At 42.8% G+C, this 25,755-nt stretch overlaps 1 protein-coding gene across 13 annotated transcripts in view; it reads left to right on the plus strand.

Annotated features, from left to right (window-relative positions):
- Positions 1-17,952, plus strand: part of TTC3 (tetratricopeptide repeat domain 3) — a 140,552-nt gene extending 122,600 nt beyond the window's left edge. For all 13 annotated transcript variants that reach the window (XM_068547050.1, XM_068547053.1, XM_068547058.1 and 10 more), the window contains 9 exons: positions 501-597; positions 2,277-2,377; positions 5,871-5,961; positions 6,370-6,471; positions 8,650-8,987; positions 10,990-11,116; positions 11,295-11,429; positions 15,191-15,283; positions 16,441-17,952. In XM_068547050.1, the coding sequence (XP_068403151.1) occupies positions 501-597; positions 2,277-2,377; positions 5,871-5,961; positions 6,370-6,471; positions 8,650-8,987; positions 10,990-11,116; positions 11,295-11,429; positions 15,191-15,283; positions 16,441-16,515 (1,159 nt within the window). In that variant the 3' untranslated portion in view covers positions 16,516-17,952. The remainder of the gene's footprint in view (positions 1-500; positions 598-2,276; positions 2,378-5,870; positions 5,962-6,369; positions 6,472-8,649; positions 8,988-10,989; positions 11,117-11,294; positions 11,430-15,190; positions 15,284-16,440) is intronic.
- The last annotated feature ends 7,803 nt before the right edge of the window (positions 17,953-25,755 follow it).

The following is a 25,755-nucleotide window of genomic DNA, read 5'->3' on the forward strand; positions in this document are numbered from 1 at the left end:
GGTAACCAGTATATTCAGTAGTAAGCAGTTGTATTCTGCTTTTCTTATATAATATTGTTTCATACACATATTTCCATTTACATCATAGTCTGTGCCAGGTTTTTTGTTTTTGTTTTTAAGCTGTTATAAATGTAATGCCATGAACAGCTTTGTGCATATCACTTTTTTCCTTTGGGTTATTACCTTGTAATGTGGGTCAAAATAGAATTTCTGACTCAGTAGCCAGATTAGACTTAACCTAACCTCATAAAAATGGTGAACCAGTTTCTCAGCAGTCCCACCAGTACTCACTTTTAATTTCACATCTTCCTTCGATCATTTGTAAAGTGCAAAGAGCACATGTGAGTCTTGCATTATATAGGCAAATATTAGGCAAGAAGTTTCTCTAGAAGATGTTGTGTCTTTTTGTGGCATGACTTAAAAGCTAACCTGGCTTCAGCCTTTGTGATCTCACTGATTAAGTTATTTTCAGTAAGTTTTTTTTTCTTTAATATTTGCAGTAAGACATTTATGAATGAGAAAATGAAAATAGAGGAGCGTATAAAGAAAGAGAAAGAGCATTATGAAGAGAGTCTTCAAAGGGCTGTGGATGCAGAGGTGAGTCCAGGACACTTGGTGACTGACAGATATGGCAGGATATCATTTGTTTACTTTGTGTTTAATTACACATGAGGCACGACAGCACTGCTGGGAGGTGTGGAGGCCGAGGGATATCCTTTCACCCATAATCCTACCTCCCTGGAACAGCCACTCTTTCCTTGCCTGTAGCTTTAAAATGTTTTACCTTTGTGCTTATTTATTACATAGCTGTACTCATAGTGTACACCACATTTTATAACCTGCTTATTTAACATAATTCAATCATTTTCCATGCTCTACACTTTTAATGGCTTCATCATATTTAATCAAGTGATGTACCATGAAGTAGCCAACCATAAAATCTATTTGCCAATGCTAGAAAAGGAACTTGAAAATAATCCATTTATTAAGAATATACTCTTCTCCCTGCAGAAGAATATATACCAATGTCAGTATACTATTTGAGAAACTACTGAGACAAAAATAATAATAATGACCTCTGGCTGTATTTTATTTAGTTCCTGAAATATGGTTGTCTTTGTTTTTCTAATTGAGAAGTAAATGTTATTTATTAGTGTATGTGTCTATGATTATTCTAGGAAAGTAAGGAAAAGCTTAGCTTATGCAGTCTGTAAACATGAGTCTTTCAGTGAAATATCAGCTATGCAACTGCTTTTCTAAAGAAAGGAAGGAAAAAAAAGTCCAAGTACTTCTACTTTGTGGATACTATGCCTGCATCTCTGTTCCCAAGTCATTCAGTTGCCATTTACTACCATTTGGCAAACAGGTTTGCCTGGTGGGCCCTGTCAAGGTTACTGACACCTGGATTAAAACAAGGCAGGTCTACATTTCCTGCAGTGACTTTTACAAAAATGGCCAGTTGGCTTGTGCGGGGAGCCAGAGAGTCTAAAGTTTTAAAAACATGCCCTAGAGCCTTTTGATGCCCTTTCTGATAACAGCTTCTCTGAGGCTTTTATTTTATTTTATTTTATTTTATTTTAATGCAGCTATTCTGTAATTATTTATTTATTTATGTATTTATTATTGAAGTATAGTTGATTTACCATGTTGTGTTAATTTCTGCTGTACAACAAAGTGATTCAGTTATACATATGTATATATATATACACATTCTTTTTTATATTCTTTTCCATCATGGTTTATCACAGGATACTGAATATAGTTCCCTGTGCTATACAGTAGGACCTTGTTTATCCATTCTATATATAATAGTTTGCATCAGCTAACCCCAAACTCCCACCACATCCCCCCCCTTCCCTCTCCCTTGGCAACCACAAGTCTGTTTCTCAGGCCTTTAAATTAGGTAGGGTTCAGCCTTGGGGTTGTTCTGCAGGGTCCTGGCCCTCTGCTCACCATGAACAGGACCATAGATTATGCACACCAGGTATATACATGTAGGTAACCTAGCTCTGTGCTTGTATATGGCTTAAGCAGTAAACCATGTGCAAAGTTTCATATCTGAGAAAAGTATCATTTTAGGTATATAATTTTACTGTCATCTTGTTATTCTATTTTCAAATCCAAAAGTTTTAATTCATGTTCACCTCAGAGAAATTATAACATAATTAAGTTCTGGTGATTTAAGGAGAAACTTGGAAGTGGTTTAGAATGTTTGTTTTAACAACCTTAAAATAGTTTTAGTTTTAAAATACTTACATTCTTGAATCTAATGGTAGGTATCTGTGCTCGAAAACTGGAAGGAGATGGAAGTATATAAGTTACAGACCATGGAGTCGCAAGCCGAAGGGTTTCTTAAGAACCTGAAGCTAATGAGCAGGTATTGTGATGTCGCAGGTGTCTTTCCAGAAGTGTCAATGAGTAAAAAAAGGTTAGGGCTGATTTAAAAAACTTACATTAGGACTACTTTATTTTTAATAGTTAATATAGTTAATACATATTCAATTATAGAAAAATCAAAACATGTAAACAAAAATGATAAAAATTATCCTAATTCTAAATTGAGCTATAACTAGCTAATATTTTGCAGTAAATCCATTAAGTATTTGAAAAAAAAATTTATATATAGTTTTCACTAAGTAGCGTACAGGAAGCTTCCTTTCATATCAATAATTGTGTTTCTCCAACCTAATTTTAAAAGGTTAAATAGTATTCCAGTGTACAAACGTGTCATGATTTATTAAATACCACTGTAGTGGGAGAGTTGGGTTGTTTGCACATTTTGTTAATAAAAGCTGTACTGTAGCAAGTATCCTTATAACTAAAGTTTTATCCTTATAGCTAAATTATTAGTCATTTTCATGCAATAAATAAATTTCTGGAATGAAGATCACATTTTTAAGGCTTTTTAAACAATTGCCTTCCGTAAGAATAGTTACTTAACAGTCTTAATGGGAGAGTATGGGAATGTCACTTCAAAAGATATTTACATCTGGTCATTTTTTTTCAACCCTCTGTAATCTTTATCTGTTTTTCTTTCTTTTGCTTTGTTTTTGGAATAAGGTTTACCTGGGAATCCTAGAGGGTCTCCTTCAGTCTAGCATTTAGCACTTTTCTATATAGATTTTTGCACATGGGATTACTTTTCATCTGGTCCTTTTATCATATTCCACACACAGGTTTGGTTTTTTTTTTTTAAACATCTTTATTGGAGTATAATTGTTTGACAGTGTTGTGTTAGTTTCTGCTGTATAACAGAGTGAATCAGCTATACATATAAATATATCCCCATATCCCCTCCCTCTTGCATCTCCCTCCCACCCTCCCTTTTCCACCCCTCTAGGTGGTCACAAAGCACCAAGCTGATCTCCCTGTGCTATGCAGCTGCTTCCCACTAGCTATCTGTTTTACATTTGGTAGTGTATATATGTCCATGCCATTCTCTCACTTCGTCCCAGCTTACCCTCCCCCTCCCCATGTCCTCAAGTCCATTCTCTACGTCTACATCTTTATTCCTGTCCTGCCCCTAGGTTCAATAGAACCATTTTTTTTAGATTCCGTATATATGTGTTAGCATACGGTATTTGTTTTTCTCTTTCTGGCTTACTTCACTCTGTATGACAGACTCTAGGTCCATCCACCTCACTGCAAATAACTCAATTTCGTTTCTTTTTATGGCTGAGTAATATTCCATTGTATATATGTGCTACATCTTCTTTATCCATTCATCTGTCAGTGGACACTTAGGTTGCTTCCATGTCCTGGCCACTGTAAATAGTGCTGCGATGAACATTGGGGTGCATGTGTCTTTTTGAATTGTGGTTTTCTCAGGGTATATGCCCAGTAATGGGATTGCTGGGTCATATGGTAGTTCTATTTTTAGTTTTTTAAGGAACCTCCATACTGTTCTCCACAGTAGCTGTATCAATTTACATTCCCACCAACAGTGCAAGAGAGTTCCCTTTTCTCCACACCCTCTCCAGCATTTATTGTTTGTAGATTTTTTGATGATGGCCATTCTGACCAGTGTGAGGTGATACCTCACTAAAGTTTTGTTTTGCATTTCTCTAATGATTAGTGATGTTGAGCGTCCTTTCATGTGTTTGTTGGCAATTTGTGTATCTTCTTTGGAGAAATGTCTGTTTAGGTCTTCCGCCCACTTTTGGATTGGGTTTGTTTTTTGTTTTGTTTTGTTTTTATAAATTTATTTGTTTGTTTTTATTTTTGGCTGTGTTAGGTTTTCGTAGCTACGTGCGGGCGTTCTCTGTTTGTGGCGAGCGGGGGCTACTCTTCATTGTGGTGCGCAGGCTTCTCATTGTCATGGCTTCTTTTGTTGCGGAGCACAGGCTCTAGGCACGTGGGCATTGTGGCACGCGGGCTCAGTAGTTGTGGCTCGTGGGCTCTAGAGCGCAGGCTCAGTAGTTGTGGCGCGTGGGCTTTGTTGCTCTGTGGCATGTGGGATCTTCCCGGACCAGGGGTCGAACCTGTGTCCCCTGTATTGGCCGGCAGATTCTTAACCACTGCACCACCAGGGAAAGCCCGGGTTGTTTGTTTTTCTGATATTGAGCTGCATGAGCTGCTTGTATATTTTGCAGATTAATCCTTTGTCATTGCTTCCTTTGCTAATATTTTCTCCCATTCTGAGGGTTGTCTTTTCATCTTGTTTATGGTTTCCTTTGCTCTGCAAAACACTTCCTAACACCATACACAAAAATAAATTCAAAGTGGATTAAAGACCTAAATGTAAGGCCAGACACTATAAAACTCTTAGAGGAAAACGTAGGCAGAACACTCTGTAACATAAATCACAGCAAGATCCTTTTTGACACACCTCCTAGAGAAATGGAAATAAAAACAAAAATAAACAAATGGGACCACACACGGATTTTGACTTCTTAATTCCTAGTGCTTTTTGATTTAAATTTCAAACCCTCAGTGTTGAACCAGAGATTCTGTGGGTTATGGAAAAACAGTTTTATTGTATAGTTCTTTATTTCTTCATTTTTCAAGATTAAGTTTTTTTCACGTGAGAAAACCTTTCTGATTAAAGGTAAATTGATATGCTGATTCAGATTACAGGACTAGTACAGCTGAGGTTGAGACCACGTGGTGTTCAGTTGCCAGTATGCAGCACAACTGTAGGCTATGCGTTGTGGTGCATCTGGGAAACAGACATCTCAGGCCTCATTTTATCTAATGGTATTGACTCCTTATTAAGCCTCACAGTACACGGCGATTTTTCTTAGGGAGTCTGTGCTAATTCTGCTCATTCCACCATAGGATAGCAAAAGAGGAAAGCCATAAAAGCAGTGTTGTGGTTTTCCGTTAAGATGTATACTGAGAACTGACACCATCGCGGATTGGTAGTGTTCCTGATCTTCTCAATTAGGAGTAGAAAGCTTGTCTGTCACTTTCAGTGGAGCAGATTCATGAGGCGCTGAGAAGTTTCACAGCCTGTTAGACACCCACCACTGTATTTTACAGTAAGGTGGGGATGAGGGTTTTATTGGGATGTTTCCAGGAGGCCTTTTTTTTGGTTTGTTTTTCAATACAAAGATAGCCTTTGATGTTAAATATGAAGATGTCAGCTGAAGAGTGTCTGATCTTCAAATTTGGGGACTGAAATTAAAATTCAGGAGAATATTTGCTCTCTGCCTACCAGTTTTGGGATTTGGATTAGATCAACAGTTAAAGTTTCCTAAAGTGTAGTGACTTTGTAAGATATACAGTTCTTTAAAAATAGTTGTTTTTTTGTGTGTGATCATGTTTCTCTCGTGTGTAAATGTTTATTTTCATTTGTACTTTAGTACTTTCAATTTAAAAAAATTTTTAAGTGGACATTAGCAGTTTTATAAATTTTTCTACTTTCTCAGTGATTCTGCAGCATATCCTGTCATGGAATATGACATACATTCATGGGAATCATTTCTTTCTAATGTTAGAGAAGAAATTGAGAAAGCAAAGGTAAGTTATAAAGTATTTTATAATTCTGTCAAAATCTATCTGATGGTTATAATTCTAAGGAGGTCATGTCATATTGAAACTATTTCTTTTTTGAGCTGTTCAAGACAATATTTATTTTTTGTTGTAATTAAGAATTTTTCATGAAAGAAATGCTATCTTCTTAACTCTCTTTAAACTCAGCCCTTGATTGTTAAGATTAGAAAAGTTATGTTTTATAAGGCTGTAGAGCATTCCGATTAATAAGGACTTATTTTGAACTTCTTTCCTTGCAACTCAGTTATATTTCTTGGAAAACGGTTGAGCATTTGTTATGTATGTATAGTAAGGGGGAAAAAAATATTATTTGACAGTTGTGGTTTTCTCTTGGAATTTGTTAGAAAAACTTAACATTTTTCCTTCTACCTACAGTCTCAGTTTGAAGAACAAATTCAAGCAATTAAAAATGGTTTTCGGCTCAGTGAACTTTCTAAAGTGCAGATTTCTGAGCTTTCGTTTCCTGCCTGTAACACAGTAAGTCTATTACATCTTTTTTTTTTTTTGAAGGAAAGAGAACAGAAAAGGAGTGAAGCACAATTTCTTTCTTAACTGGCCAAAAGTAGTTTGTTGTTATTGTTTTGGGAGTGGGCATGAGATGGGTTAACAGTTGCCTTAATGTTTTCATTAAGTGCTAGGTTAAGCCCTGTGAGGGCTGCCCTTATTTGCCCCTCACCCTGTGACCCTTCGGTCAATGCATTCAGCGTCTTAGATTGTAGGCTCTGGAGCTGCAGTCAGAAGCCTCATCTTGAGCGTCTTTTTCTCCCCAATACCTTGCACACTAAGCATTCATACTTACTGTGGATTCATCTGCAAAAAAAAAATGGTTTAAAACGTTAAAAAGGTTAGCCACCTTGGACTGATTAAATTTTCTATTGAGCACCAGTTTTTTTCTCTCCATAGAAAAAGTTTTTTCTCTCCATTGAACTGAGTAAGAAACAGAGTTTTATTTAGAATTAAAGATCACTTATTTATAGTGTTTCCAAGTTCTTATAGCAGATACGGAAGGGGGAAAAGCATTAGATATCAATAGAATATTTTACTATTAATTTTTAACTCTAGCTTATGTAATTTTAAAATTCAAAACCTTGGGAACTCTCAGTGTGCCAGGAGCTTGAGTAATAAGTACCCCTAAAAATGATTTACTTTGTGTGTCATTTCCCTGCTGTTCATTCATTGGGTATTTAGTGGTGATCAAGATTAGATGTGGTCTGTGCCCTCAAAGTGCATATGGGTTTAAGAAAGAGAGACTTTAAACCTATAATTATAAGCAAAATGTGCCAAGATTTTTCACAGGAACATAGAATGCTATGGCAGCATAAATTAGGAGGAACTAATCTAACCCAGAGGCCTAGGCCTCGGCAGAAGCTCCGCTGTTGGAAGTCTCAGTGAGTCAGAGATCTGGAATAGGAATTAACCAGGCAAAAGGAGTAAGGGGGTGTGTGTTTGAGGAGGGGTGTGTGGTGTGATGTTTGCAGGGTCAGAGTGTTCCAAGTGGAAGAAGCAGCATATTTGGAGGCTAGAAAAAAAGAGAATGCCCTCCTTTCATAGCTATAAAAGAAGTCCACGATGACAAAGGGGACGATAGGGAGAAAGATTATAATATCATACCCACGGGCCGGAACAAAGGGAGCCTTATTAAGGTGTAAGGTGTGTTCAGCAGTGTGGACTTTTCCTCAGGTCACTAAGAAGCCAGTATAAGTTTCAAGTTAGGGAACGACATCAGCATTGTACTTGACGATCAGCTTGACTGCAGTGTGGAGATGTGGTGGGAGAGGGAGCTGAGTGAGCGATTTCCAACCAACCAGTTACAGCTCAGTGTCCCCAGCCGTGTCCTGGCTCAGAGAGGCAGCGGGGCTGGAGGGAAGAGAACAGATTTGAGGGGTGTGCAGGAGGTCAGTTGAAAGAATGGTGCTGCTTGTGAGATTGGGGCTCCGTGTGAGTATGTTGGGGAGTCGAGGATGACTCTGGGTTTCTGTCAGTGAGGTGGCACCGGAGGAAGGGCAGGGTGAGGGGACTGCCCTGAGGCGGGTTTTGAAGACGTAGGGCTTGAGTGGCCCTGGAATCAGTCACCCATGTGGATCTGCCCATTAGGAAGTTTGGATGTGCAGATTTGGATCTCAGGAAGATATTCTAGACTGGAATCTTTTTGAAAGTGGGCATTGTGGATTTCCCCGGTGGTCCAGTGATTAGGACTCTGCGCTTCCACCGCAGGGGGCATGGGTTCGATCCCTGGTCGGGGAACTGAGATACTACATGCGGCACTGTGCGGCCAAAAAAAAAACGGTGGGCGTTATCCTCAGTGAGCACACAGTCAGCGAGGCACGAGAGGGCGTAGCACGGGTGGGGTGGAGATCGCACCTCTGACAACATGAGGGGCAGCCGCACTTCAGGCGTGGACGGAGGCAGGGCTGCGGGGAGAGCTGAGCAGGGGCCCAGCGGATGGGACGGAAGCCAGCAGTGTGGAGCCATGAAGAGCTCATTTTGAGAAAGAGAAGGTGGCCAGCAATTTTTAAGGACAAGACGTTTAATTTGTTGTAATTCAGATCCTGTGCACTTGAGCAGCCACGTTTCATTATAGTTGTGCTTAATCGTTAGTCTTTGTTCACGGATGTAACGCTTAGTGATCCAGCCACTGTGCTGTGTTCCTTGTAGATTCAGCCTAAGTTACTTGCTGAGTCTTCAGACCATGAGGATCAAGGCCCCTCCACTTCTACGAGTCACAGGACTGGAGACCGAACAGCAGTTCCCGAGGAATCAAGTCTGGTCTCTGCTACTGATGGCCCAGTGGAGTCACCCTCCTGTGAGCCGGAAGCCGGCCGGCGGCCAGAGTGTGAGAGCCCCGGCCAGGCAGCGCGGTCAGAGCCAAGCCCGGTGGCTGATCGGAAGTCACCTGTTGCTCCAGGACGTGCCACCCGTTCAAGCCAGTCTCCAAAGAAGCCGTTCAATAGTATTATTGAGCACCTGTCAGTGGTGTTCCCGTGTCACAGCAGGTACGAATCTAAAATGTCTGCAACTCTGTTAAGTGCTTTATTGAACTGAGGTTTCCTGATTAGATAACGTTACAGCCAATTAGGGGCTGAAGTGGAAAGGACTGCATAATTGTTTTACTCAGACAAGCGCTGCACTTTTTCCTTTTGTAGACATAGAAATGAGCAGTTTCAAACCAATAGATTGAAAACATTGAACACTGGTTAATCAACACTCATCAGAACCCATGGCAGTTTGCTAAGATTTTGATGAACTCAGTAACTCTCCAGCACTAGTTAGGGAATCACTAAATGAACTGCAAAACATTAGTTTTACATTATTTCAGGGAAAAAAATCCCACATATAGCAAAGAAGGCAACAGCAACTTACACCTCGTTGGACAGCACCTCTGATTTGTTAGAGGTGTGAGGCTGACAAGGCTAGATGTAATCTGCTAGTGAGTCAGGTGTGTGAGCATGTTACAAAGGGATCCTTATGAGGGTGAGGAGAGCTGCTTTTTTGGCGGGGTTGGGTCGGGGGAGTATAGTTGATTTACAGTGGCGTATTAGTTTCTGCTGTACAGCAAAGTGAATCAGTTGTACATTTACGTATATCCACTCTTTTTTAGATTCTTTTCTCATGTAGGTAATTACAGAGCATTGAGTAGAGTTCCCTGTGCTATACAGTAGGTCCTTATTAGTTGCCTGTTTTATATATAGTAGTGTGTATATGTCACTCCCAGTCTCCCCATTCATCCCCTCCCCCCCAGAAACCATAGATTTGTTTTTTATGTCTGTGACTATTTCTGTTTGGTAAATAAGTTCATTTGTACCATTTTTTTAGATTCCACGTATGAGCAATATCATATATTTGTCTTTCCCTGTCTGACTTACTTCACTCAGTATGACAGTCTCTAGGTCCATCCATGTTGCTGCAAATGGGTAGAGTTGCTTTTAACTAAGTCAGCCAGAGTTGTCATTCAGGCACTTCAGCAGTGCTTCTGCATCAGCCTCTGACCTCACTCCAGATTGGTGCGAGGGGACAGAGGTACTCCTGGTCTCAGCCTGGAGAGAAGGTGAAGTGGAGGGAATGTCTCTGGGATACAGCTCAGAAGAGAGGAATCCACATCCAGGAATGACCCTCTGCACCTTCCATGTTATTTCTGTCTTTGACACAATATTAGTCACAGTCTTTGAGATTATACTTTTGAAACACAGTAGTTAACGGCCAAACTTGATGTTTTGCATTTGTCAGTGGAGCCCTGCCCATTTGGAAATAAGTATATCTTGTCTGCACATGGGCATGTTTAGCCCTGCCTAAGTTTGATAAACATTGTAAGTTCTCTCAATAGCAGTTACCATGCAAATGAGTAAAAATAGTCAAGTTGTAATTACCAAAAGTACATTACAAATAAAATTGTTTGCAATCCTGACTAAATCTGGCAGAATATAAACCACCAAATAGATATGCATCCTAATTTTCTGCATGTTAAAGCATATGAGGTATTAGTGCTACAGATACCAAGTTCCTATTGATTAACGATATAAATCACATCCACTGCTACCTATGAAAAACTCAGGCTTTGAAAACTTTGTTGTTGGTTAGATTTTTAAAGGGAAGAAGTCAACAAAACTAGTTTGTTCTTAGATAGAAAGAGATTTTATTGATTTCAAGTCAGATCCAGTGGCGTCTGATCATTCATTGATTTTGCTTAAAGCTACAGGATATCCAGGCTGTAAGAAGTCAGGTTTCTAAGTAGAGATGGAGATCTCAAATAGATCTATCAGATACACCGTTACTTTGAAAGTCTATTAGAACAAATATTTAGAAATAATATTGGAATTTTCATAGTGCTTTGAAAGAGTGATTTTGCTGCTCTCTGTAGTTACTGTTGTTTACAAATGAATTATTTGTGTGTATTTAATTTTGTTTCTTTTTGCTGTTGGGTTAATATTGGCCCATAATATTTCTTTGCAGCAGAAAACTTTAACTTTCTCATGACATTATCCCCACTTTCCCTTTCAGCACCGAGCTTGCTGGTTTTATTAAAAAAGTGAGAAACAAAAACAAGAACTCGCTCTCAGGATTGAGTATTGACGAAATTGTCCAAATAGTGACAGAACACATTCTAGATGAAGAGAAAAAGAAAAAGGTCGGTATTTCATTTAGATTCAATAAAATGTTCCACTTTATTCTTATTTATTTATAAAATAAGAGAATTGTGGGAAAAAATGCTTCCAACCCCAAAATGGAGAGCAATTTAGTAGACAGAAGAGGGTCAAGGTTTTGGGTAACTGAACTTGCTTCCCTGCTCCATGTTCTTGCTGCAGCCAAATCCAGGAGAGGACAGGAGGCCATCTGAGCCCAGCTCTGCTGCTTCTGTGACCAGGGCCACCCAGGGCCCGCCCTCCGTGGTTGTTGGATCATCACCCAGAAGCAAGGGGCAGAGGACGGACGACGTCCCTGTGAGTGTTGCATGTGTGACCGTAGAGTCAGTGCTGTTCTTCTGATGAAGAACAAGAAGGAAACAGAACTACTAATCCATGATTTAGCCCCATTCTTCTAGATTGAATTTATTTGATCTTGAAATTGGAAACCAAGTTTAGACGTACTTGAGTGTTTCATTAGGAGAGCCAGTGAATGGCGAGGTTGTCTCTCCATTTTTACGGGTAGCTTGGGGCCCCTGCGTGTAGTGACAAGAAGAGCTGTGACCACATTGTGGGAACTGGGCCTGTGAGTGGTCATATAAATTCACTTTTTATATCAAGTGTGAATAGTTGGAAAAATTGATTTTTGGATAATTTTCTTCTACGTGTGACCATGGGCTTTGGAATAACACAGACTTGGTTCCATCACTTAATAACACTGTGAGCTCGAATCATATCTGCTTGTTTGGGTCGTTGTGGGGATGAAGTGCTGCCGTAGAATAGGCAGAGTCAAGCACTGTGCTTGGGAAAGTCTGGTTGCTTCCCTTCTCTCTCCCCTCAAGGAGCGCAGGGGGCACACAGGAATGAGCCCATTAAATTAACTTGCCTTTAGTTTGATACACTGATTTAGATTGTTTGTTGTCCTTTCAGACAACGAGAATGTTACAGTTACACAGAATTTTTTTTTTATTATTAAATTATTTATTTATTTATGGCTGTGTTGGGTCTTCGTTTCCGTGCGAGGGCTTTCTCTAGTTGCGGCAAGTGGGGGCCACTCTTCATTGCGGTGCGCGGGCCTCTCATTATCGCGGCCTCTCTTGTTGCGGAGCACAGGCTTCACACGCGCAGGCTCAGTAATTGTGGCTCACGGGCCTAGTTGCTCCGCGGCATGTGGGATCTTCCCAGACCAGGGCTCGAACCCGTGTCCTCTACATTGGCAGGCAGATTCTCAACCACTGCGCCACCAGGGAAGCCCCACAGAACTTTTCATAAAGTACTGTTCTGTCTGTGGTGTCAGTTGATAGGGCGTTATAACTGTCTTTATGAATGAGGAATCCGAGGCACAGGTGATGCATGCATCTTGCCAGTGTTCCTTCCTTCGATTGGAGCGCAGCGTCCTCAACACACTGACCAGCTCATGCTGGGGACTGTGCATTAGGGACCGAACGTGTGGTTGAAAGAGAGGTGGTCACCTGGGCGGCTCACAGCCGTGGGCTCCAGATTGAATTCTGGTGTAGAGCACATTTCCCCTTTTTGTCCAACTATAGTATCACAGTTCAGGTGAAATTGAAATCAGAAGAGCTGCAGGCCCCATAGTGGAGTCAGCAGTGCAAGACTGCACAAAGAGCGCTGGTTTGCTGACTTGAGCTAAGCAGTGAATCTTTTTTGTGAACTCGTTTTTATGCCTCCCATACATTTTCACTTTCCGCTACCCTTTGGAGACTTTCTGCATCACATACACTCAGGTCCCAGAGGGTCTCACCCCAAAGGGAAAGCTTATGATCATGCAGAGCATTCCTGCAGGGCCTGGCTGGAGTCCCCTCCCTCTCTCAGGGGTGTTCCTGCTGGTCACGTGCTCTGTGGTCGAACAACCAGGTCAACTTCTTGGCATTCTCATTGATGTGTGAGTGTGCGTGTGAACTCCTTTGTGCGCGTGTGTGTGTGTGCGCGTGCGTGCGTCTGTGTGCTTGTTGGCCATCCCAAGATAGACCATAATCACCTTTTGGAAAGAGATTGCTTTCTACTTCATGGTTGATGTTGATAGTAATAAAGGTGTAAAAGCTGACTTACAAGAATAATATGTATTGAAACTGGGACTTAATTTGCTAATCATAGGTAGTTTTTAAAAAATTCGAAGTAATTTGCTTTGTATTTTTAAAAATTAATTAATTAATTAATTTAAAATTTTATTTTTGGCTGTATTGGGCCTTCATTGCTGTGTGCGGGCTTTCTCTAGTTGCGGTGAGCAGGGGCTACTCTTTGTTGCGGTGGACGGGCTTCTCATTGCGGTTGCTTCTCTTGTTGCGGAGCACGGGCTCTAGGCACATGGGCTTCAGTAGTTGTGGCACATGGGCTCATTAGTTGTGGCTCGTGGGCCCTAGAGCGTGTGGGCTTCAGTAGTTGTGGCTCACGGGCTCTAGAGCACAGGCTCAGTAGTTGTGGTGCACAGGCTTAGTTGCTTCGCGGCATGTGGGATCTTCCTGGACCAGGGCTCGAACCCATGCCTCCTGCATTGGCAGGCAGATACTTAACCACTGCACCACCAGGGAAGTCCCTGCTTTGTATTTTTAAATTACAAAAGTTTTGTGGTTCATAATAGAAGATGCAAATAAAAAGAGCATATAAAGAACCCCAAAACCCACCCTCTAAGGGTAACCAGTACTGTCACATCAGTATATATTTTTCTAAACTCTTTTGTATCTGTGTGTATATGTGAATTTAGTCAACTGTACATATATTTGTGTTTTTTTTTTTCAATTAGAAATATATTGTGCCCACTTTTCCATACTAGGAAATAGTCAAGTTAACCGTGGATTTTTCTGAACTTTGCAGAGGCCTTAACCTGCCCTTTCCCCAGGGTTGATGCCTCCATTTCCTCCCAGACCCTTCCCTGGGGGGCCGCAGAGAGGAGTGAGAGCACATCTGTCCCATTGCTGCAGCGGCGACAGTGCCATGGGAAAGACAGAAAACCCCGTGCAGCAGTTCAGTGTTTCATAGCCTATAGCCTTCAGGCACTGCCCCCAGCTGTACTCCCTGACCTTAACCCACTGCCAGGGCTGCATTCATTCACTTTCTTGACAGTTTATGGAGTCTCAGTTTGGGGCCAGGTTCCTTGCCAGCTGCTAAGAGCACAGGTAAGCAAGGCCATTTCCTGCCTTCAGGGTGCTCAGAGTTAAGAGGGGGAGTGAGAGTCGAAGTTAATGATGCGGTGTGGGGTGAGTGCTGTGAGCTGTAGGGAGAGCTTCATGCCTGGTGTTCTAGGGTGGCACTCTGCTTTCACACAGAACACGCTGTCTGTGCTCACCAGACTGTGAGCGGCTAGGGCCGCAAGCCCTCCCATTCATCTCTGCGTCGCTGTGCCCCGCACAATCCCTGACCATGGATGTTTGCTGAATGAGCCATCAGTTCGTTTTGTTTTGATTTATACAAGTAATCCACATTCATGGATACTTTAGAAAAGTAGCAAAGAAAAAAGTTAAATCTCTCAACCAAAAGTAGCCAGTAACCACTGTTAACATTTTATATCTTTCCAGACTCTTTTCTAGGCATCTCTATATATACACATTCTCTTTATTTTTAAAAAATTGAATTATATATTCATACGATACATACTGTTCTGTAGCCTACTTTTATTCAGAGAGTTTTTGTGACTAACTTTCCACGTCAAGGATTATGGAATTCCGTCATGGTTTTAATCAGCCCCATGATAATCCATAGTGTAGAGATGTCATAATTTATTACTGTCTCCAACTGTTAGATAATTAGATGAACAATTAATTTGTAATATTCAGCTAGTACCATACTTTAGGTATGGGTTGGGATAAGTAGATATTTGTAGTATTTTAGCTGGGAATGAGTTAACCACATAAAACAGTTTTTTCTCTGAGAAAATTAAAACTTTATTTTTTCCTAAGAAATGTTATTAAAAAATAAGTTGTTCCCTCAGTCTCCTTAACTATAATTGAGAATAATCTGCCACCTTAGCTGTGAAAGTTCTGGAAGGCCACTTGTAAGAAGAGCTCATGTAGTAAGAAGACATTTAGTTATTCTTTACTATTGAGATGCATTTGTTTCCACAGGTGTCCAGTGCAAATTCCTGTGAAATATGCCTAGAAGTATTCAAATCCAAAAATGTACGTGTGCTGAAATGTGGGCACAAGTTTCACAAAGGGGTAAGAATTCTCCTTAGCCATCCTCATGTCATGCCTTTTGACTATGGAGTATTTTGAAAATAAAAAGGGACTTTGTTTTCTAGGCTTCAGTACTTGCATTTTCAGAGCACCTTCTAAAGCTCCTCATGTCTGTGATGATTGTCTCCCCCCCCAGAGAGCGACGCTGCAGGAAGGGGCGCGGATTCCTGGGCCCCGCAGCGTGCGCTATGCACACTGTCCTCTCCTCTGTGTCATGAGTGGGAAAGAGCAGTTGGCTCCATCAGTTGCTGAAAGTCAAAGCAACACTAGTTCCTTAGAAGTCAGTTTTCTATACGCATCAGTTTCTTATATGCCTGGTCAAACAGGCACACAGTGCAGCAGTTTGTCAGTTCAGTGCAGTATGTGAAGTCAGTTTAACATTTTAGAGGAGAGAAACTAAGCCTAACGGGGTCCACTGTGCCTGATCCTGGGACGTTCTGGCCGGTGCCCTTCCAAGATCTGTGGTAACTGTTGTGGTGTTTTGGGTGCTGTGAGCATTTGTCCTGCACCCCTGCTGCTGGGTTAGAGCAGATCAGGTCTCTGCCCTGTCAGTGTAGGAATCCCTGAGAAAAGGGCTACACACAGTATGCTCACTAGAAAGAGTCCAGACAGCTTGCTGTCTCCTGCGTGGCCTGCCTTCTTCCTCCTTCCCGGGAAGGGGTATCCTGCCTGGGCTCTCGAACTTACACACACACTCGGCTCTGTAGCAGCAGCAGGCCAGCCGGGGAGCACGCTGGGTAGACAGGCTCCAGTGAGGCTGTGTGGCGTGCAGGCTGGTGGGATGGGCAAGGAACAAGACCAGACAGACAGGGTGAGTCCAAGGGCCAGCCTCTAGAAGTCAGGGCGGCTGAAGCACGAGACTGGAGCAGGGTGTGGGGGGATGGGAGGGCAAGGCCATGCCCCAAGGTCAGGCCCTGAGTGTTCAGGTCACATTCTGAGGTGGGTTTCTCTGTTCCTGGAGCTTGGTCCAGACTCCTACCCTGAGCAGGCTCTGGTGTCCCTGGGTGTTGGGTGGCTCCAGGCCCTACCAGATGTCACAGTGAAGTTAGCAGTGTCTGCCGAGGCGAGCGAGTGGTCCGGGAGGGCTGAGGTTCCATGTGCTCCTAGAGGCGCTGGCTAATTGTCTTTTCTCATTTCAGTGCTTCAAGCAGTGGCTTAAGGAGCAGAGCACTTGCCCAGCCTGCCTGGCTCGTGATCTCCTGTCAGAAGAGTAGCCTGCCCTTCCGGAAGAGGCCCACCCACTATTCTAGGTAGTTAAAATTCACTAAAGAGTATATACTGTTTGTTGAGTTGGAAGAATAACAATATTACTACCTTTGATATAAAAAGCAACATGTGAAGATTCTTTGCACCGTGTGTCACAGTGCTAATAAATGGAAATCTTTAATATAGTTGACAGTAAGTAATTTCCCAACTCTGATTAGCCACTTAATAATCGCCAAACGGTGGCTGATAAAGTTATGTGTAACCACATCCTTATATTGCTGGGGCTGCTGCAGAGGTGCTCTCTGCGATGGAAGGAAAATATGGTGAGTGCCTCAAAGCAGGACTTAAGTATCCTTGACCTTTTAAGGTGCCCCACGTTAAAGTTTTTTGAGATCAGTATTCCTAAACAGATGCCTACATTTTTCCTTAAAGATTCTGCATTTTAAAAAATGGGCTTAAGCAGACCACATTTGAATAGGTTGTAGTTAATGTTAAAATATTGGCTGATTCAGACCAAAAGATTCAGATCTCCTCTTCATGTGATTTTGATTTTTCATTTCATTATTTTATTTCTCCCCAGTAGATTTATAAGTGCTTGTTTTTCATCTTTTAGAGACATAATGATTTTTGAAAATCACACAAAAAACTTATTAACATCAGCCAAGACTTTTTTAACCCCTAAAATTGAGGCTCCGTATTCATTATCCCAGCCCCACATTGGGAACTTACTCTGTATACTTCGCTGTTCTCATTAGTGATGTTGTCCCTCTTTATGAGTTAGACAACAAGTGTTCGGGTGTCTCTGTCTAGCACACAGTGGGCACTTTCCTTATCCTACCACCAAAAAGAGACACTTGTGTAATTAGACAGTCCTGAGGTGTCCCTGTTACAATTGTTCGGTGTTTGACATTTGTGTAGAGTAATGCATGGCACTCTTGTACTGTGGCCTGAGAACAAAGCTGTAACTGCATTAGAAACTGTTAAAAAATTAGTTCTCTTTAGTGACTTCATAGGCAGTAGTAGTAAATGCAGAAACATGAATTGTGGACACATTCCATTTCTCTCAAACAGGAAGGGTCAAAAAATGTTTTTCCGTGTGTTCTTTGTTACCCCCTAGAAGCTCACAGCCCCAAGTTCATGAGCTGATTTGGTTGCTTCCCTCTGCCTTGGTTCCCTGTGAGTTTTGATGTCTTAGTGACTTAGCGCATAGAAGCTTCCTCCATATTTTGAAGCAGGTCCCTAAAACATTGTCTGCATGTTCAAAATAACTGAGGACTTGTAGATATGAAGATACACAGGGCCCAGTTTGTAGCAGCAGGTACAAAGGGAAAGAAGAGCAGCTGGAGAGAGAGAGAACGTGTTTTGTACATAACTTCAAACAAATACTTGTGAACATGCCTTACACACATCCTGTAAGTGTCGAAATAAAAAGCATTCTAAAATAACATCAGTTTACTGTCGTGTTATCTGTTCTTTGTCAAATAATTTAAAGTATTCTACTTGAAAATTCAAGACATACATTACGCTGACATTTTAAAAGGGGACTTCATTTGGAAAGAAGAGCCGTGGTACGTCTGAGGAGTCTAACCAAGAGGTCTCGGGACGTTTTAGAGCCCGGATCGAACGCGTCCTCTGTGCCTAAACAGAGGTTGCTAAACTCGAGTTCACAAGACTGGCTGTTGAAATTTGTGAATGCAAAGATTATACAGAGATGGTAGAGTTTACTGTTTAGGCTAGAACAAGAGGTTTTTCACGTGAATACACGTGAAAATGTTAAAGTTAATCAAATTGCATTTCTCAGTATTGACTCTTTTGAGGTACTTGTGGATGGTTAGGAGACATTTGGTCCACACCAAAATGTCCTTGATATTTGGTCCTGTCCGAAACCATTTGGCGTGGACCAAATATGCTTATGGATGTTTTAGATGGGGCCAGATTTCAAGGACCTTTTGGTCCTTGTGGATTCACGAGAAGGGCTTCCCTTTTAGAGGACCTTCTGGTGTGCTGAGCACTAAGAGATGACTGAAAAAAGCCAATATTATCAGTCTGTGTCTTTACTCCGATAGCGTTTAATTGAAAGTAGTGTATAACTTAAAACAGTGACTGTTCCTAAGAGTTTGGATTATTTTCCCTGCTGAAAAGTTTAATCTATGCTATAAATAATGCATAATCCAATGTAAAATTGAAGTGGTACCCAGCATTGCAAAATGTTACTACACTTTTAAGGTAGTTTCAAAGACTGTAGAGTGGAAACAGGTGGGAAAAGTGATCACACCACAAAACCGAAGCAACAAAATTATTTTAGGTAGTTTTTCAATCAGATGTCGCTCTCTGGAGAAATGGATTAAAGGAAACAGGTAAAAGAGACAATAGCAAGGTGGAAATTTCTTTCATCAACATATGAGGTACTTGCTGATGAGGCTGATAAAAAGGGAAGACAGTGACGTAGACGGGAAGGCTTGTCTGAATGAGGACCAAAACCATCTCCAGTATGACCCTTCGTGAAGAAATAGGAAATACGTTTCAGGTGTTTTAACTTTCATCAAACTTGATTAATAAACGTTAATCATCAAACTTTATTAAAAAAATAACTGTAAGAAGAATGGATCATTGGTTGTATCTAATCCCTTTTTCTCCTCTTCACCCTGACATGATCTACTTAGAGGACACGTCCACCTTCAAGTAGCCATATACCTTCAGTGATTTGCTGAGAAGGGTGGGCAACCCTGGACAACAATGAAAACAAATGTGTACTGAGCATCTCCTGTGCGCTAGGCCCTGGGCTCGACATCCTGATAGGGCAGTGAAGGAGAGGCAAGGACTGTGAAATTTGTCTTGCAGTTACAGACAGTAAACAAATTTAGAATGTAATTTCAGGTGCTGAGAAGGGCTTTAAAGAAGTATCAAGGAAGGTGTATAGATTAATAATAAAATTCCTGTAAAGGGCTTAGCTTAGTGCCTAGCACGTAAACCTGCGATAAAGGGGAGCCAGTGATTGTTACTAAGGTCAGGGCCTGGAAATTGCACAGGGAGAGAGCTTGGTGGTCCCGTGTAAGAAAAGCTTTGTTAGATTAGGAGATTTCCTCAGTGTAGCCTAGACTGTGGAACGTAGTCAAGTAGAGAAAAGAGCAAGGAGATCAAATCACCTCAAAGTCGTTTTGAAAAAAAAAAAAATAACAGCTTTGTTCCTGAAATCTCCCTGAGTTGAGTTTGGTGACATCATGATTCTGTAGCAAAGGATTTCACCTGTGGCTTTCCCAAATCACCTGGATGAGCAGTTTTGAGGTAGCTTTTCCGTTCAGTTTGGTTTTAGGACCAGAGTTCCATGCCTGGCTCGGCTGGGGGTTTGTACTGGAGCATGGGAGAGGCCTGGGCAGGCTCACCCCAGCGGAGGAGGCATGTGGTCCCAGCTCTCCGGTTTGGGGGGAGAACTGTTATTACCATCACCTCCAGTTTATATTGTCTCTTCCTATTTACCCTTTAAAGGTGAAAGAAAAAAAGATAAGATATTCAGCCAAAATCCAGAAATTAAACAGCATTAGTAAACAACAAAATCCTAATGAGACAACCATCAATAATCAGAAAAAAGTTTTTAGCCGCATTAAGAACACTAATTTTGGACATACATATGGGAAGAAATGAAGCTTGACCTCAAACCATATATAAACATCAATTCCAAATGGATGGATTCCAGTGGATTCCAGTGGTCCTAAATAAGAAAAGTAAAATAATAAGGCTTCTGCAGAAAACACAGTCTTCTTGGCCTTGGCAAAGATTTATTAGGACATGAAAAGCACTAACCATGAAGATAAAAATCTGATAAATTGTATCATTACAATTAAGAACTCCATCAAGTCAAGCTATGAAGTGGAGGAAATTTTTAATACTTCCAACAAAGGCTTCGGAATATATTTAAAAATGTTAAGAAGGAGAAAAGAAAACGATGTTAAGAAAGAGGTGATATATTTAGAAATGAGCTAGAGATTTGAATGGGCTCTTCACAAATACCCAGATGGTTAATGGGCATTTTGATAGCCAAATTTGTTCAGTATCCATCATCGGAGAAATACAAATTAAAACCAGTGACATAGATGCCCACCAGGATGACTAAAATAAAAAAAGACTGACAGCTAATACTGTAGTACCCTATGACAGAGTCCCACCCCAAGGCACGCGCTTAACAGAAATGCATGCCGTAGTACAAGTATTTTAATACTCGCTTCATTCATAATAGCCTCAAACTAGAAACCATCCAGATGTCCCTCAACATAGAATGGACAAATCATGGCCTATTCACATGATGGAATACTCGGCAATGAAATGGAGGAACTACTACTACACAAAACTACACAGATGATTCTCACGAACAGTACTGAGCCAAAGTAGCGAAACAAAATAGAATTCCCTTTATGTGAGTTTCGAGAACTGGAAACTGGTAGGAGAGGTCAGCATCCTTAGCTGTGAGGTGATGCTGCAGACAGGGAAAGGGCATTGGAAATGGTCTGCAATCTTCAGCTGAGCAGTGCTGACCGGAGTCATTGAGAAAATTCATGGAGCTGTACGTGAAAAATGCGTGCACTTTTCTGTTGTTGTTTTCAGTAAAACTGAACAGCAAGTGTAAAAAGCAAGACAAAGCTGATACAGCTGGGCCGCAGAGGCATAGTGAGTATGTGGTCCCTGGCGAAGCTCATGGGAAAGCTGGTCCTGCTCCTGTGTGCATGGCCCTCACAGCTGTTAGATTACATTCCCACCAGAGGCCTGGAGTGACCTGAACGCCCCACCGTGGAACAGGTGCCCCCTCCTTGGGTTGCCGGCTCCTGCAGCCTCCCAGCAGGGACCTCAGCCCGCCAGCGGGCCTTCGGGAAGTTGCTCTGTCGGGTGGTGAGGAAGTGAGCCTGATGCCAAATTCGTCATTGCTGCCGAGTTGAGAGGAAGAAAGCCAGACCACACCTTGCTAGGAAGGTGGTGCCAGTCATCTTGCAGTTGCCTGGTACTAGCATGGAGGACCGTCCCCTTTGCAAGAACCGGTGCTGGCATCCTTGGCGTGGGTGAGGTCTGGGGTGCTGGAGTCTGCTCAAACTGGCCCCAGTAACAAGAGCCAGTTGTTAGGTTTTCAGGACTTTTGTGAACTGGCTGTTAAACACAAACTACTCTTAAGAGTTGAATTACGTAAACTTAAAATTAATTATATAGAAAACAAAAGCAATTACTTCCTAATTACTACAGTTTATTATTCATGCTTTTGCTGGTTACTGATGTATATAGTGTCTGTAGGGTGGAAATACTACGTAATGGGATTCTATGCATCTCTTCCCAACTCTGTTCAATGGTGTCACATAGATAACCTTAGAAATTACATAGGTGTCACATAGACGGCTTGAAATTGGCTATGGTGGGAGTATTTACACCACAGAAATTGGCAAATGCTACATATAAGGGCCCCACCCACCGCAAAGAATTTGTGAAAGCAGGAGTCTTGTCTGTACGAGAAAAAGCCTGTCTGATGGCACTGAAGTTGCCCTTTGTGTCTTTCTCATTTCACACTTGACCTGGTGAGTAGGGGACTTTTAACACGCAAGCCCTCTGAGGCGATTCAGGCTGAGTGAGTCCCTCCCCACGACTCCATTTGGTGGAGGCCTTCACTCTTACTGCCGTGGCTGCTTCCTGCCGCCCCCCGCCCTGGCCCCATCCTGGGTCTGTCATCCTGGGGAGAAGACGCTGCTCACCGCAGCGCCCAGGACGTGCTGGACCAGAGTCAGAGGCCCAGAGTCCGTCACCGCGTCAGCCTCGCCCATAGCAGCTTTGCTCCCCCATCTCGCCTGGCCCAGCTGCAGGCCCTCCGCTGCTGAAAACCAAGGAAGGCCCCCTTCTCGCCTCTGGCGACGCCCTGCCTCGAGAGCTTGCAGGTAGATCCGGAGCAGGTGTGCTTCAGGAGGGTCAAACAAGAAACAACCACGAGGACAACTCGAAGCCAGAGGCAACTGACGCATCTGCCCGCCCCTTGAAATTGGGCCAGCCCTCGGCGTGCCACAAGAGCCTGCACAGCAGAGCAGTTAGTATTGAGTGCCCGGGCCTCTGTGGCAGGACACTTCAAAGAGAAAGCCTTGCTCTTTCTCACATGTATTTTTGTGTCAAACAGAGGTGTCATTGTTTTCAGCAAATACCTTGGGATTCGAGTGAATAAATACCATTCTGTTTTCGTAACTTTTTCTCTCCACTTTTCAGAAGTTATGTATAAAGGCATTTTGCCTACTTCCTTGAGCGCTCTATTTCAGCTACTATTTATTTGGTGTGATAGAAAGGTCTTAATTTAGATCTCCCTGCTGCCAGTTCCAAGAAACCTGTCACCAGCTCCAAGCTTCGTGTCCTGAAGTGCCACCCCGTTCTAGCGGGGTGAGCCAACAGCCTCCCAAAAAAGAAAGCAATTGAACAGATAGACATTATGCTTCCTGACGCTCTCTGCTGTCCCAGTGCCAGCGGGGCTCAGGCTTTTATTGGGGCCTCATTGGAGGTCACATTGCTTTTGCTTCCAGTTTCAAAACTACCACAACCTTTAAATTGGCCAGACCTTTGACAGCTGAGGCCTAGCACTTGCTACACCCCTTCCCTGTGAGGGACGTGGCCATCAAACATGTTTCCTGGGCCCGTATGAGACGACTGAGCCTATGTCTCCTTGTCCCCACTGTGGACCTCTCCTGGGGGACAGGGGCCTTGTCGCCCCTTCCCGTCTCCCAGGGAGCCTCCGTCCATCCCTGCTGTGCTCTCTGGGGGTGAGTCACGTGGCCCTGACATTTCAGTGGGCTGTCCATTCATTCATGCGTCAAGTCTCTATCTAGCTCGTGCAGGCACTGTTCTAGGTGCTGGAGATGCGACAGGGAACAGAAGCGATGAGAGGCCCAGCCTCAGGCCCTCGACGTTCCAGTAGGGGAGGCCGGCGCCAACTGTGATGGTAGGTAGGTATTTGGTATGTCTCTGGTAATCTGGAGAAAAATGCGGCCAGAAAGCAGTGTGTATGGGAGGGGAGGGTCACGATTCTAGACAATGGCCAGGGGTAACATCAGCCCTGAAGGAGACGGCGAGGAGCTCGGAGGAAAGAGAAGGGAGGGCGTCCAGGCAGACAGACAGCAGGAACAGAGCCTGCAGGGAGGGACCCGCTGGCGTCTAAGGAGAGCAGGAAGCCAGTGTTGCCCCTTGCTCTGGTGGACTGTGCAGAGGTGGGAGGCTCCCAGGGCAGGGACAGGGCACCCGGGGCAGGGGTTGGGTCTTGGGCCTTAGACCAGCCGACGTGGCTGCATGTCAGCATCTGGCGGGCAGAGCGGCCTGCAGGTGACCCCTTGTTCAGTTGTGCGTGTGGACGTAGAGTCACAGAGGACCGCCTCCAGGCCAGGCAGGGGGCGTTTCTGATACCATTTCAACTGCATTCCATCAGCCTCCTGACTGAACCTTTGCTTCCAACCTGGGCGCCCCGGCCCCATTCCCATCCCCCTCCAGTCACTGGAAATTCTGGGCCCAGTCAGGCCCCAAGGAGCTGCCTTCAGCGGATCTGCCTTAGAGGGCTCTGGGGACACCGGTGGGTCCACGTATCCAGGCCTGAGCCCCTTCATTCACTGCCACCCTCCACCGCCCGGTCGTCAGCCTCTTCCCCGCTTCACTTCCCACACCGGGGCCTAACGTAGCCCCTGGCCCGCAGCAGCCGGCCCCCTTCCAGTGCTCGCACCGCGGGCTGGCACCGGAACCTCCCCTCTCTTCCTGCCACACTGCCTGCATCCCTTCAGTGGTGTGGCTGGCAAATTATTTCACCTCTTGGAGCTTCAGTTTCCACATGCGTATAATGAGGATTAATGAGTGTACTTGTACAGAGTTAGCTGCTCAATAAACACTTAGAAAAACACCCCAGTTCAGGGTCAGAGCCACCACTGCAAACTGGCCTTGGCGGCCTCCGAATCTGGTACCTCCAGCCCCCATCCAACCTTCCTCACCTCCCCCAGACACAGCCTCTGCCCCTCACTGTCGCCCAACATGCTTTTCATGAATGACTGTTTCTCAAGTGTAGTAGAATGTCCTGGCTACTGCATGGAGTGATTACACACATCGCAGCACTTAATTTCTCCCAAGTACCCTGCAGAGCAGAGCTAACTCTTACCCCCGTTTTACAGGTGAGGAAACAAACCCCAAAGGTAACATAACTTCCCCAAGGTCACGTAGCTGGAAAATGTCGGAGTCAGAATTTGCCCCTGCTGGGCTGACTTGGATCTCTAGCTATTTATCCGCTGGACACTTCTTCCCCTGCAGCCAAAAGAGCTCAGGTTCCCAGGCCGCAACAGAAACTTCTGCCACCACGTATTCTGAAAGCCCTCAATATTTTACCACTAAGAATGTAGGTTTTCCATAGATGCCCTTGATAGATTGAGCAAGTTCTTTTATATTCCTAATTGGCTGAGAGTTTTTTTTAAGTCAGAAATTAATGTTGGATTTGCCAGATGCCTCTTCTGTGTCCATTTGGATGGTCATACAGTTTTCCTTTTTCAGTCTGTTAATATGGTAAATTATACTGATTGACTTTAAAATATTCAGGCAGTCTTACTTTCCTGGGATAAATCCCATTTAACCATCCTTTTTCGTATTGTTGAATTTGATTTTCTAATTTGTTTTAGAATTTTTGCGTCTATGTGCATGAGGAATATTAGTCTATATTATCTTTTCTGGTAATGTCTTTCCTCTGGTTTTGATAACAGGGTTATTTTTGGCCTCATACGGTGAGTTTAGAAGTATTCCTCCTTTCTGATTTTCTAAAAGTTTGTGTAGAGTTGGTACTGTGTCTTTCATAAATGTTTGGTAGAGTTTGTCATTAAACCCATCTGGACCTGGATTGTTGTGTTTTCATTTTGATTAAGTTCAGAATACTTTTTAATTTTGATTTTGATTTTCTCTTTGACCCATTGGGTTGTTTTAAAAATATGTTATTTAGTTTCCAAATATTTGGGGTTTTTCATATATCTTTTTGTTATTTCTAATTTATTAATTTTGTTATTTCCATGAGTCAGAGAGCATACTTCGTATGATTTGAATCCTTTTAAAATTATTGAGTTGGTTTATGGCCCACGATATAGGGCCAAAACTTGGCAAACATTCCATGTGCACTTAAAAAGAATGTGTATTCTGCTGTTGGTAGGTCAAGTGTTCTGTAAATGTCAATCAAGCAGTGAAATTAGTTGATAGTGTTGTTCAAGCCTTCTATATACTTTCTG

Source organism: Eschrichtius robustus, chromosome 6, assembly GCF_028021215.1.
Source record: "Eschrichtius robustus isolate mEscRob2 chromosome 6, mEscRob2.pri, whole genome shotgun sequence".
Lineage (NCBI taxonomy): Eukaryota > Metazoa > Chordata > Mammalia > Artiodactyla > Eschrichtiidae > Eschrichtius > Eschrichtius robustus.